At 48.0% G+C, this 12633-nt stretch overlaps 1 protein-coding gene across 2 annotated transcripts in view; it reads left to right on the top strand.

The window, feature by feature from the left end:
- The window catches only part of paplna (papilin a, proteoglycan-like sulfated glycoprotein), a 90636-nt gene that overhangs the window by 39824 nt on the left and 38179 nt on the right, over nt 1-12633 (top strand). The window contains exons 12-13 of one of the 2 annotated variants that reach the window (XM_036955386.1): nt 1451-1516; nt 11528-11732. In XM_036955386.1, coding sequence (XP_036811281.1) covers nt 1451-1516; nt 11528-11732 — 271 coding nt within the window. The remainder of the gene's footprint in view (nt 1-1450; nt 1517-11527; nt 11733-12633) is intronic. The other variant, XM_036955387.1, reaches the window with a different exon arrangement.

Raw genomic sequence — 12633 nt, 5'->3', positions numbered from 1 at the left:
CCTGACTCCCTCCTCCGACCTAACTCCACCCTCCTACCTGACTCCCTCCTTCTACCTGACTCCCTCCTCCGACCTAACTCCACCCTCCTACCTGACTCCCTCCTTCTACCTGACTCCCTCCTCCTACCTGACTCCCTCCTTCTACCTGACTCCCTCCTCCGACCTAACTCCACCCTCCTACCTGACTCCCTCCTTCTACCTGACTCCCTCCTTCTACCTGATTCCATCCTCCTACCTGATTCCATCCTCCTACCTGACTCCCTCCTTCTACCTGACTCCCTCCTTCTACCTGACTCCCTCCTCCGACCTAACTCCACCCTCCTACCTGACTCCCTCCTCCGACCTGACTCCACCCTCCTACCTGACTCCACCCTCCTACCTGACTCCCTCCTTCTACCTGATTCCACCCTCCTACCTGACTCCATCATCCTACCTGACTCCACCCTCCTACCTGACTCCACCCTCCTACCTGACTCCCTCCTTCTACCTGATTCCATCCTCCTACCTGACTCCCTCCTCCGACCTGACTCCACCCTCCTACCTGACTCCCTCCTTCTACCTGATTCCATCCTCTGTCCGAAAACCTGGGGAATTTGGGAAAGTTTCTGGAATTTGCAATTATGTTGAGAATGGATGTAGCCTATCATTAGGAGATCAGTCCAGTGTAATCTTGTTAGTCTTGGTAACCTGTATTCAGTAGGTTTGTGTGTCCATACAGGAGCTGTCTGGCTGGGCCATAGAGATAGAAAGGGGGCCCATCCTTGTATCTGTGCCACAATGGCTTCAGTGACAGCATAGGCAGCGCCGAGCCCTCTTTCTCACTCTATGGTCTGGCTCCTCTCTCTGGTCTCCTCTCTCTCTGGTCTCCTCTCTCTCTGGTCTCCTCTCTCTGATCTCCTCTCTCCAGTCTCCTCTCTCCTCTCTCTCTGGCTCCCCTCTCTGGTCTCCTCTCTCTCTGGTCTCCTCTCTATGATCTCCTCTCTCCATTCTCCTCTCTCTCTGGCTCCCCTCTCTGGTCTCCTCTCTCTCTGGTCTCCTCTCTCGGATCTCCTCTCTCCAGTCTCCTCTCTCTCCTCTCTCTGGACTCCTCTCTCTCTGGTCTCCTATCTCTCTGGTCTCCCCTCTCTCTGGTCTCCTCTCTATGGTATCCTTACTCCTCTCTCTCTGTTTTCCTCTCTCTCTGGTCTCCTCTCTATGGTCTCCTCTCTCTGATCACCTCTCTCCTCTCTCTGGTTTCCTCTCCTCTCTGGTCTCCTCTCTCTGATCTCCTATCTCCTCTCTCTGGTCTCCTCTCTCTGGTCTCCTCTTGTCTGGTCTCCTCTAGCTTCTATCCCGTGTCCTCACTCAGGTCTCCTCTCTCCTCTCTCTCTGGTCTCCTCTCTCCTCTCTCCTCTCTCTCTCTCTGGTCTCACTGTTGTGGGTAATGTTGTTGTTGTCCCTGTTCATAAAGGATGGCATACCTGTATCAGCCACATGTGTGGACGCCCTCTGAAAGCCCCAGAACATATGTGTACAGGTAACACAGGGCCTACGGTGGCCCGCTGCTCCAAAAAGCTCTAGTTTAACATTTGACCTCAAACACAGGGGGGTTGTATACCAGAGATCAAGCACGCATCCAAAATTACACCCTATTCCCTATATAGTGCACTACTTTAGACCAGAGCCCTATAAGGTGCACTACTTTAGACAAAAGCCCTATGTAGTGCACTACTTTAGACCAGAGCCCTATATAGTGCACTACTTTAGACCAGAGCCCTATATAGTGCACTACTTTAGACCAGAGCCCTATATAGTGCACTACTTTTGACCAGAGCCCTATGTAGTGCACTACTTTAGACCAGAGCCCTATGTAGTGCACTACTATAGACCAGAGCCCTATATAGTGCACTACTTTAGACCAGAGCCCTATATAGTGCACAACTTTTGACCAGAGCCCTATGTAGTGCGCTACTTTAGACTAGAGCCCTATAGAGTGCACTACTTTAGACCAGAGCCCTATATAGTGCACTACTTTTGACCAGAGCCCTATATAGTGCACTACTTTAGACCAGAGCCCTATATAGTGCACTACTTTTGACCAGGGCCCTATGGGCTCTTGTGCACTATCTAGGGAATAGGGTGCCGTTTGAACCAAAACAGTTTATTTTAAGTTAAAAGTTAAGTCTCTACACATCTAACACACATTTAGAGAATGGCACAACTCCCTGGGATGTGTTTGAGTTCAGTGTGAGTCTGTGTTCAGTGTTTAGTGTTGACGCCTGTTCTTCCATGTCGGGACCCAGAACAAAGGCAAGGGGCAACCATCCAGCTCAGAGATCCAAACTCTCTCTCTCTCTCTCTCTCTCTCTCTCTCTCTCTCTCTCTCTCTCTCTCTCTCTCTCTCTCTCTCTCTCTCTCTCTCTCTCTCTCTCTCTCTCTCTCTCTCTCTCTCTCTCTCTCTCTCTCTCTCTCTCTCTCTCTCTCTCTCTCTCTCTCTCTCTCTCTCTCTCTCTCTCTCTCTCTCTCTCTCTCTCTCTCTCTCTCTCTCTCTCTCTCTCTCTCTCTCTCTCTCTCTCTCTCTCTCTCTCTCTCTCTCTCTCTCTCTCTCTCTCTCTCTCTCTCTCTCTCTCTCTCTCTCTCTCTCTCTCTCTCTCTCTCTCTCTCTCTCTCTCTCTCTCTCTCTCTCTCTCTCTCTCTCTCTCTCTCTCTCTCTCTCTCTCTCTCTCTCTCTCTCTCTCTCTCTCTCTCTCTCTCTCTCTCTCTCTCTCTCTCTCTCTCTCTCTCTCTCTCTCTCTCTCTCTCTCTCTCTCTCTCTCTCTCTCTCTCTCTCTCTCTCTCCTCCCCTCCCTTCTTCTATCCAGGGCTGCGTTCAGTACGTTTTTACCTTCTGGAACGTTCAAGTGAACTGAACTCACCTCGGCTCTCCTCCCTTCCCTCGTCTCCTCTTACTTTTCATTCCTTCTATCCAGCTCTCCTCACTCACTCCTCTTCTCACCTCCTCCCTGCTTCCTCCCTTGTCCTCCTACTCCCACCTCCTCCTTGCTTCCTCCCTTTTCCTCCTCCTCCCTGCTTCCTCCCTTGCCCTCCTACTCCTGCCTCCTCCCTTATCCTCCTCCTCCCTGCTTCCTCCCTTATCCTCCTCCTCCCTCCTTCTCGCCTGCTTCCTCCCTTATCCTCCTCCTCCCTGCTTCCTCCCTTATCCTCCTCCTCCCACCTCCTCCCTGCTTCCTCCCTTATCCACCTCCTCCCTGCTTCCTCCCTTATCCTCCTCCCACCTCCTCCCTGCTTCCTCCCTTATCCTCCTCTTCTCACCTTCTCCCTGCTTCCTCCCTTATCCTCCTCCTCCCACCTCCTCCCTGCTTCCTCCCTTATCCTCCTCCTCCCACCTCCTCCCTGCTTCCTCCCTTATCCTCCTCCCACCTCCTCCCTGCTTCCTCCCTTATCCTCCTCTTCTCACCTTCTCCGTGCTTCCTCCCTTATCCTCCTCCTCCCACCTTCTCCCTGCTTCCTCCCTTATCCTCCTCCTCCCACCTTCTCCCTGCTTCCTCCCACTTATCCTCCTCCTCCCTGCTTCCTCCCTTATCCTCCTCCTCCCACCTTCTCCCTGCTTCCTCCCTTATCCCCCTCCTCTCTGCTTCCTCCCTTATCCTCCTCCTCCCACCTTCTCCCTGCATCAGAGGTCCCTTCCATGAACTACGCCCCCTAACCCTTAACCCCTGACCACTGATCCCTAAGCTGGGTTGCTGTCTGTCTGTTAACATAGTTTAATGTTTGTGTCCCAAAACTCTTAGCATGTGCACTACATAGAATGGAGAGATTGGTAATGCATAACACGTAGTGTGCTAGTGTGGGACATAGTTGTAGTGTTGTTCTGTTACATCATTAAGACACCGGTGTTTTTCTGTTACATCATTAAGACACTGGTTCTGTTACATCATTAAGACACTTGTTCTGTTACATCATTAAGACACTGGTGTTGTTCTGTTACATCATTAAGACACTGGTGTTGTTCTGTTACATCATACACTGGTGTTGTTCTGTTACATCATTAAGACACTGGTGTTGTTCTGTTACATCATTAAGACACCGGTGTTGTTCTGTTACATCATTAAGACACTTGTTCTGTTACATCATTAAGACACTGGTGTTGTTTTGTTACGTCATTAAGACACTTGTTCTGTTACATCATTAAGACACTGGTGTTGTTCTGTTACATCATTAAGACACTTGTTCTGTTACATCATTAAGACACTTGTTCTGTTACATCATTAAGACACTGGTGTTGTTCTGTTACATCATTAAGACACTTGTTCTGTTACATCATTAAGACACTTGTTCTGTTACATCATTAAGACACCGGTGTTGTTCTGTTACATCATACACTGGTGTTGTTCTGTTACATCATTAAGACACTGGTGTTGTTCTGTTACATCATTAAGACACTTGTTCTGTTACATCATTAAGACACTGGTGTTGTTTTGTTACGTCATTAAGACACTTGTTCTGTTACATCATTAAGACACTGGTGTTGTTCTGTTACATCATTAAGACACTTGTTCTGTTACATCATTAAGACACTTGTTCTGTTACATCATTAAGACATCGGTGTTGTTCTGTTACATCATTAAGACACTGGTGTTGTTCTGTTACATCATTAAGACACCGGTGTTGTTCTGTTACATCATTAAGACACTGGTGTTGTTCTGTTACATCATTAAGACACTGGTGTTGTTCTGTTACATCATTAAGACACTGGTGTTGTTCTGTTACATCATTAAGACACTGGTGTTGTTCTGTTACATCATTAAGACACTTGTTCTGTTACATCATTAAGACACTGGTGTTGTTCTGTTACATCATTAAGACATCAGTGTTGTTCTGTTACATCATTAAGACACTTGTTCTGTTACATCATTAAGACACTTGTTCTGTTACATCATTAAGACACTGGTGTTGTTTTGTTACGTCATTAAGACACTGGTGTTGTTCTGTTACATCATTAAGACACTTGTTCTGTTACATCATTAAGACACTGGTGTTGTTCTGTTAGATCATTAAGACACTGGTGTTGTTCTGTTACATCATTAAGACACTTGTTCTGTTACATCATTAAGACACTTGTTCTGTTACATCATTAAGACACTGGTGTTGTTTTGTTACGTCATTAAGACACTGGTGTTGTTCTGTTACATCATTAAGACACTTGTTCTGTTACATCATTAAGACACTGGTGTTGTTTTGTTACGTCATTAAGACACTGGTGTTGTTCTGTTACATCATTAAGACACTTGTTCTGTTACATCATTAAGACATCCTGTGTTGTTCTGTTACATCATTAAGACATCGGTGTTGTTCTGTTACATCATTAAGACACTTGTTCTGTTACATCATTAAGACACTTGTTCTGTTACATCATTAAGACACTGGTGTTGTTTTGTTACGTCATTAAGACACTTGTTCTGTTACATCATTAAGACACTGGTGTTGTTCTGTTACATCATTAAGACACTTGTTCTGTTACATCATTAAGACACTGGTGTTGTTTTGTTACGTCATTAAGACACTTGTTCTGTTACATCATTAAGACACTGGTTCTGTTACATCATTAAGACACTTGTTCTGTTACATCATTAAGACATCGGTGTTGTTCTGTTACATCATTAAGACACTGGTGTTGTTCTGTTACATCATTAAGACACTGGTGTTGTTCTGTTACATCATTAAGACACTGGTGTTGTTCTGTTACATCGTTAAGACACTGGTGTTGTTCTGTTACATCATTAAGACACTGGTGTTGTTCTGTTACATCATTAAGACACTGGTGTTGTTTTGTTACGTCATTAAGACACTGGTGTTGTTCTGTTACATCATTAAGACACTGGTGTTGTTCTGTTACATCATTAAGACACTTGTTCTGTTACATCATTAAGACACTGGTGTTGTTTTGTTACGTCATTAAGACACTGGTGTTGTTCTGTTACATCATTAAGACACTTGTTCTGTTACATCATTAAGACACTGGTGTTGTTTTGTTACGTCATTAAGACACTGGTGTTGTTCTGTTACATCATTAAGACACTTGTTCTGTTACATCATTAAGACATCGGTGTTGTTCTGTTACATCATTAAGACACTGGTGTTGTTCTGTTACATCATTAAGACACTGGTGTTGTTCTGTTACATCATTAAGACACTGGTGTTGTTCTGTTACATCATTAAGACACTGGTGTTGTTCTGTTACATCATTAAGACACTTGTTCTGTTACATCATTAAGACACTTGTTCTGTTACATCATTAAGACACTGGTGTTGTTTTGTTACGTCATTAAGACACTTGTTCTGTTACATCATTAAGACACTGGTGTTGTTCTGTTACATCATTAAGACACTTGTTCTGTTACATCATTAAGACATCGGTGTTGTTCTGTTACATCATTAAGACACTGGTGTTGTTCTGTTACATCATTAAGACACTGGTGTTGTTCTGTTACATCATTAAGACACTGGTGTTGTTCTGTTACATCATTAAGACACTGGTGTTGTTCTGTTACATCATTAAGACACTTGTTCTGTTACATCATTAAGACACTGGTGTTGTTCTGTTACATCATTAAGACACTTGTTCTGTTACATCATTAAGACACTGGTGTTGTTCTGTTACATCATTAAGACACTGGTGTTGTTCTGTTACATCATTAAGACACTGGTGTTGTTCTGTTACATCATTAAGACACTGGTGTTGTTCTGTTACATCATTAAGACACTGGTTCTGTTACATCATTAAGACACTGGTTCTGTTACATCATTAAGACACCGGTGATGTTCTGTTAGATCATTAAGACACTGGTGTTGTTCTGTTAGATCATTAAGACACTGGTGTTGTTCTGTTACATCATTAAGACACTTGTTCTGTTACATCATTAAGACACCGGTGATGTTCTGTTAGATCATTAAGACACTGGTGTTGTTCTGTTAGATCATTAAGACACTGGTGTTGTTCTGTTACATCATTAAGACACTTGTTCTGTTAGATCATTAAGACACTGGTGTTGTTCTGTTACATCATTAAGACACTGGTGTTGTTCTGTTACATCATTAAGACACTGGTTCTGTTACATCATTAAGACACCGGTGATGTTCTGTTAGATCATTAAGACACTGGTGTTGTTCTGTTAGATCATTAAGACACTGGTGTTGTTCTGTTACATCATTAAGACACTTGTTCTGTTACATCATTAAGACACTGGTGTTGTTCTGTTACATCATTAAGACACTGGTGTGGTTCTGTTACATCCTTAAGACACTTGTTCTGTTACATCATTAAGACACTGGTGTTGTTCTGTTACATCATTAAGACACTGGTGTGGTTCTGTTAGATCATTAAGACACTGGTGTTGTTCTGTTACATCATTAAGACACTGGTGTGGTTCTGTTAGATCATTAAGACACTGGTGTGGTTCTGTTAGATCATTAAGACGCTTGTTCTGTTACATCATTAAGACACTGGTGTTGTTCTGTTACATCATTAAGACACTGGTGTTGTTCTGTTAGATCATTAAGACACTTGTTCTGTTACATCATTAAGACACTGGTGTTGTTCTGTTACATCATTAAGACACCGGTGTTGTTCTGTTACATCATTAAGACACTGGTGTTGTTCTGTTACATCATTAAGACACTTGTTCTGTTACATCATTAAGACACTGGTGTTGTTATGTTACATCATTAAGACACTGGTTCTGTTACATCATTAAGACACTGGTGTTGTTCTGTTACATCATTAAGACACTGGTGTTGTTCTGTTACATCATTAAGACACTGGTGTTGTTCTGTTACATCATTAAGACACTTGTTCTGTTACATCATTAAGACATCGGTGTTGTTGTGTTACATCATTAAGACACTGGTTCTGTTACATCATTAAGACACTGGTGTTGTTCTGTTACATCATTAAGACACTGGTGTTGTTCTGTTACATCATTAAGACACCGGTGTTGTTCTGTTACATCATTAAGACACCGGTGTTGTTCTGTTACATCATTAAGACACTGGTGTTGTTCTGTTACATCATAAAGACACTGGTGTTGTTCTGTTACATCATTAAGACACTTGTTCTGTTACATCTGTTACACGAAATTATGCTTGAGGCATTGGAATGCATAGTTGGAACATGTCGACCATGTCTTTAGTGTACAACATGAAGTTTCCACCTCCACGTCAATGAGAGAGAAGCGGCAGCAGAGCAGTGGGAACACTGAGCAGCAAGCTATCTAGACAGTGGAGTGGGCAGCAGCTACCTAGACAGTAGAGTGGGCAGCAGCTACCTAGACAGTAGAGTGGGCAGCAGCTACCTAGACAGTAGAGTGGGCAGCAGCTACCTAGACAGTATTGTGGGCAGCAGCTACCTAGACAGTAGAGTGGGCAGCAGCTACCTAGACAGTAGAGTGGGCAGCAGCTACCTAGACAGTGGAGTGGGCAGCAGCTACCTAGACAGTGGAGTGGGCAGCAGCTACCTAGACAGTAGAGTGGGCAGCAGCTACCTAGACAGTAGAGTGGGCAGCAGCTACCTAGACAGTGGAGTGGGCAGCAGCTATCTAGACAGTAGGGTGGGCAGTAGCTATGTAGACAGTAGAGTGGGCAGCAGCTACCTAGACAGTATTGTGGGCAGCAGCTACCTAGACAGTGGAGTGGGCAGCAGCTACCTAGACAGTATTGTGGGCAGCAGCTACCTAGACAGTAGAGTGGGCAGCAGCTACCTAGACAGTAGAGTGGGCAGCAGCTACCTAGACAGTAGAGTGGGCAGCAGCTACCTAGACAGTAGAGTGGGCAGCAGCTACCTAGACAGTGGAGTGGGCAGCAGCTACCTAGACAGTAGAGTGGGCAGCAGCTACCTAGACAGTAGAGTGGGCAGCAGCTACTTAGACAGTAGAGTGGGCAGCAGCTACCTAGACAGTGGAGTGGGCAGCAGCTACCTAGACAGTATTGTGGGCAGCAGCTACCTAGACAGTAGAGTGGGCAGCAGCTACCTAGACAGTAGAGTGGGCAGCAGCTACCTAGACAGTAGAGTGGGCAGCAGCTACCTAGACAGTAGAGTGGACAGCAGCTATGTAGACAGTAGAGTGGGCAGCAGCTATGTAGACAGTAGAGTGGGCAGCAGCTATGTAGACAGTAGAGTGGGCAGCAGCTACCTAGACAGTAGAGTGGGCAGCAGCTATTTAGACAGTAGAGTGGGCAGCAGCTACCTAGACAGTAGAGTGGGCAGCAGCTACCTAGACAGTAGAGTGGGCAGCAGCTACCTAGACAGTAGAGTGGGCAGCAGCTACCTAGACAGTAGAGTGGGCAGCAGCTACCTAGACAGTGGAGTGGGCAGCAGCTACCTAGACAGTGGCGTGGGCAGCAGCTACCTAGACAGTAGAGTGGGCAGCAGCTACCTAGACAGTGGAGTGGGCAGCAGCTACCTAGACAGTAGAGTGGGAAGCAGCTACCTAGACAGTAGAGTGGGCAGCAGCTACATAGACAGTAGAGTGGGCAGCAGCTACCTGGAGAGTAGAGTGGGCAGCAGCTACCTAGACAGTAGAGTGGGCAGCAGCTACCTAGACAGTAGAGTGGGCAGCAGCTACCTGGAGAGTAGAGTGGGCAGCAGCTACCTAGACAGTAGAGTTGGCAGCAGCTACCTAGACAGTAGAGTGGGCAGCAGCTACCTAGACAGTGGAGTGGGCAGCAGCTACCTAGACAGTAGAGTGGGCAGCAGCTACATAGGCAGTGGAGTGGGCAGCAGCTACCTAGACAGTAGAGTGGGCAGCAGCTACCTAGACAGTAGAGTGGGCAGCAGCTACCTAGACAGTAGATTGGGCAGCAGCTACCTAGACAGTAGAGTGGGCAGCAGCTACCTAGACAGTAGAGTGGGCAGCAGCTACGTAGACAGTAGAGTGGGCAGCAGCTACATAGGCAGTGGAGTGGGCAGCAGCTACCTAGACAGTAGAGTGGGCAGCAGCTACCTAGACAGTAGAGTGGGCAGCAGCTACCTAGACAGTAGAGTGGGCAGCAGCTACCTAGACAGTAGAGTGGGCAGCAGCTACCTAGACAGTAGAGTGGGCAGCAGCTACCTAGACAGTAGATTGGGCAGCAGCTACCTAGACAGTAGAGTGGGCAGCAGCTACCTAGACAGTAGGGTGGGCAGCAGCTACGTAGACAGTGGAGTGGGCAGCAGCTACCTAGACAGTAGAGTGGGCAGCAGCTACCTAGACAGTAGAGTGGGCAGCAGCTACGTAGACAGTAGAGTGGGCAGCAGCTACGTACACAGTGGAGTGGGCAGCAGCTACCTAGACAGTAGAGTGGGCAGCAGCTACGTAGACAGTAGAGTGGGCAGCAGCTACCTAGACAGTAGAGTGGGCAGCAGCTACCTAGACAGTAGAGTGGGCAGCAGCTACCTAGACAGTAGAGTGGGCAGCAGCTACCTAGACAGTAGAGTGGGCAGCAGCTACCTAGACAGTAGAGTGGGCAGCAGCTACGTAGACAGTAGAGTGGGCAGCAGCTACCTAGACAGTAGAGTGGGCAGCAGCTACGTAGACAGTGGAGTGGGCAGCAGCTACCTAGACAGTAGAGTGGGCAGCAGCTACCTAGACAGTAGAGTGGGCAGCAGCTACGTAGACAGTAGAGTGGGCAGCAGCTATGTAGACAGTAGAGTGGGCAGCAGCTACCTAGACAGTAGAGTGGGCAGCAGCTACCTAGACAGTAGAGTGGGCAGCAGCTACCTAGACAGTAGAGTGGGCAGCAGCTACCTAGACAGTAGAGTGGGCAGCAGCTACCTAGACAGTAGAGTGGGCAGCAGCTACCTAGACAGTAGAGTGGGCAGCAGCTACCTAGACAGTAGAGTGGGCAGCAGCTACCTAGACAGTAGAGTGGGCAGCAGCTACGTAGACAGTGGAGTGGGCAGCAGCTACCTAGACAGTAGAGTGGGCAGCAGCTACGTAGACAGTAGAGTGGGCAGCAGCTATGTAGACAGTAGAGTGGGCAGCAGCTACCTAGACAGTAGAGTGGGCAGCAGCTACCTAGACAGTAGAGTGGGCAGCAGCTACCTAGACAGTAGAGTGGGCAGCAGCTACCTAGACAGTAGAGTGGGCAGCAGCTACCTAGACAGCCACTCTGAATCACACGCAGACACTCTGAATCACATGCAGCCACTCTGAATCACATGCAGCGACTCTGAATCACATGCAGCCACTCTGAATCAATTGCAGCGACTCTGAATCACATGCAGCCACTCTGAATCACATGCAGCCACTCTGAATCACATGCAGCCACTCGGAATCAATAGCAGCGACTCTGAATCACATGCAGCCACTCTGACTCACATGCAGCCACTCTGAATCAAATGCAGCGCCTCTGAATCACATGCAACCACTCTGAATCACATGCAGCCACTCTGAATCACATGCAGCCACTCTGAATCACACGCAGCCTCTCTGAATCACATGCAGCCACTCTGAATCACATGCAGCCACTCTGAATCAGTTATTGACTCCCGTCTCTCTGCTCCCCGTCTCAGCTGGTCGACAGGTGAATGGAACGTGTGCTCTGTATCGTGTGGCGGCGGCTCCCAGGTGCGCAGTGTGCAGTGTGTCTCCCATGATGCATCAGGGCCCCGTGTGGTGGAGGACGCTGTCTGTGCGGCCTACGCCCTCACCCCGCCCACCCTGCAGACCTGCAACATGCAGCGTTGTGTCTCCTGGAGGGCCTCTGTCTGGAGCGCGGTAGGTACTGCGGTCAGAAGAGGGAGAGGGGTAGACCTGAGTGTGGTAGGTACTGCAGTCAGGAGAGGGAGAGGGGTAGACCTGAGCGTGGTAGGTACTGCAGTCAGGAGAGGGGTAGACCTGAGCGTGGTAGGTACTGCAGTCAGAAGAGGGAGAGGGGTAGACCTGAGCGTGGTAGGTACTGCAGTCAGGAGTGGGAGAGGGGTAGACCTGAGCGTGGTAGGTACTGCGGTCAGAAGAGGGAGAGGGGTAGACCTGAGCGTGGTAGGTACTGCAGTCAGGAGTGGGAGAGGGGTAGACCTGAGTGTGGTAGGTACTGCGGTCAGAAGAGGGAGAGGGGTAGGCCTGAGCGTTGTAGGTACTGCAGTCAGGAGAGGGAGAGGGGTAGACCTGAGCGTGGTAGGTACTGCAGTCAGGAGAGGGGTAGACCTGAGCGTGGTAGGTACTGCAGTCATGCGAGGGAGAGGGGTAGAGCCTTGAGCGTGGTAGGTACTGCAGTCAGGAGAGGGAGAGGGGTAGACCTGAGCGTGGGAGGTACTGCGGTCGGAAGAGGGAGAGGGGTAGACCTGAGCGTGGTAGGTACTGCAGTCAGGAGAGGGAGAGGGATAGACCTGAGCGTGGTAGGTACTGCAGTCAGGAGAGGGAGAGGGGTAGACCTGAGCGTGGTAGGTACTGCGGTCGGAAGAGGGAGAGGGGTAGACCTGAGCGTGGTAGGTACTGCAGTCAGGAGAGGGAGAGGGATAGACCTGAGCGTGGTAGGTACTGCAGTCAGGAGAGGGAGAGGGGTAGACCTGAGCGTGGTAGGTACTGCGGTCGGAAGAGGGAGAGGGGTAGACCTGAGCGTGGTAGGTACTACGGTCGGAAGAGGGAGAGGGGTAGACCTGAGCGTGGTAGGTACTGC

This window comes from Oncorhynchus mykiss, chromosome 19 (genome assembly GCF_013265735.2).
Source record: "Oncorhynchus mykiss isolate Arlee chromosome 19, USDA_OmykA_1.1, whole genome shotgun sequence".
In the NCBI taxonomy this organism is placed as follows: Eukaryota; Metazoa; Chordata; class Actinopteri; order Salmoniformes; family Salmonidae; genus Oncorhynchus; species Oncorhynchus mykiss.
The sequence above is the reverse complement of the archived record's forward strand: the minus strand, read 5'-3'. Positions and strand labels throughout refer to the sequence as shown.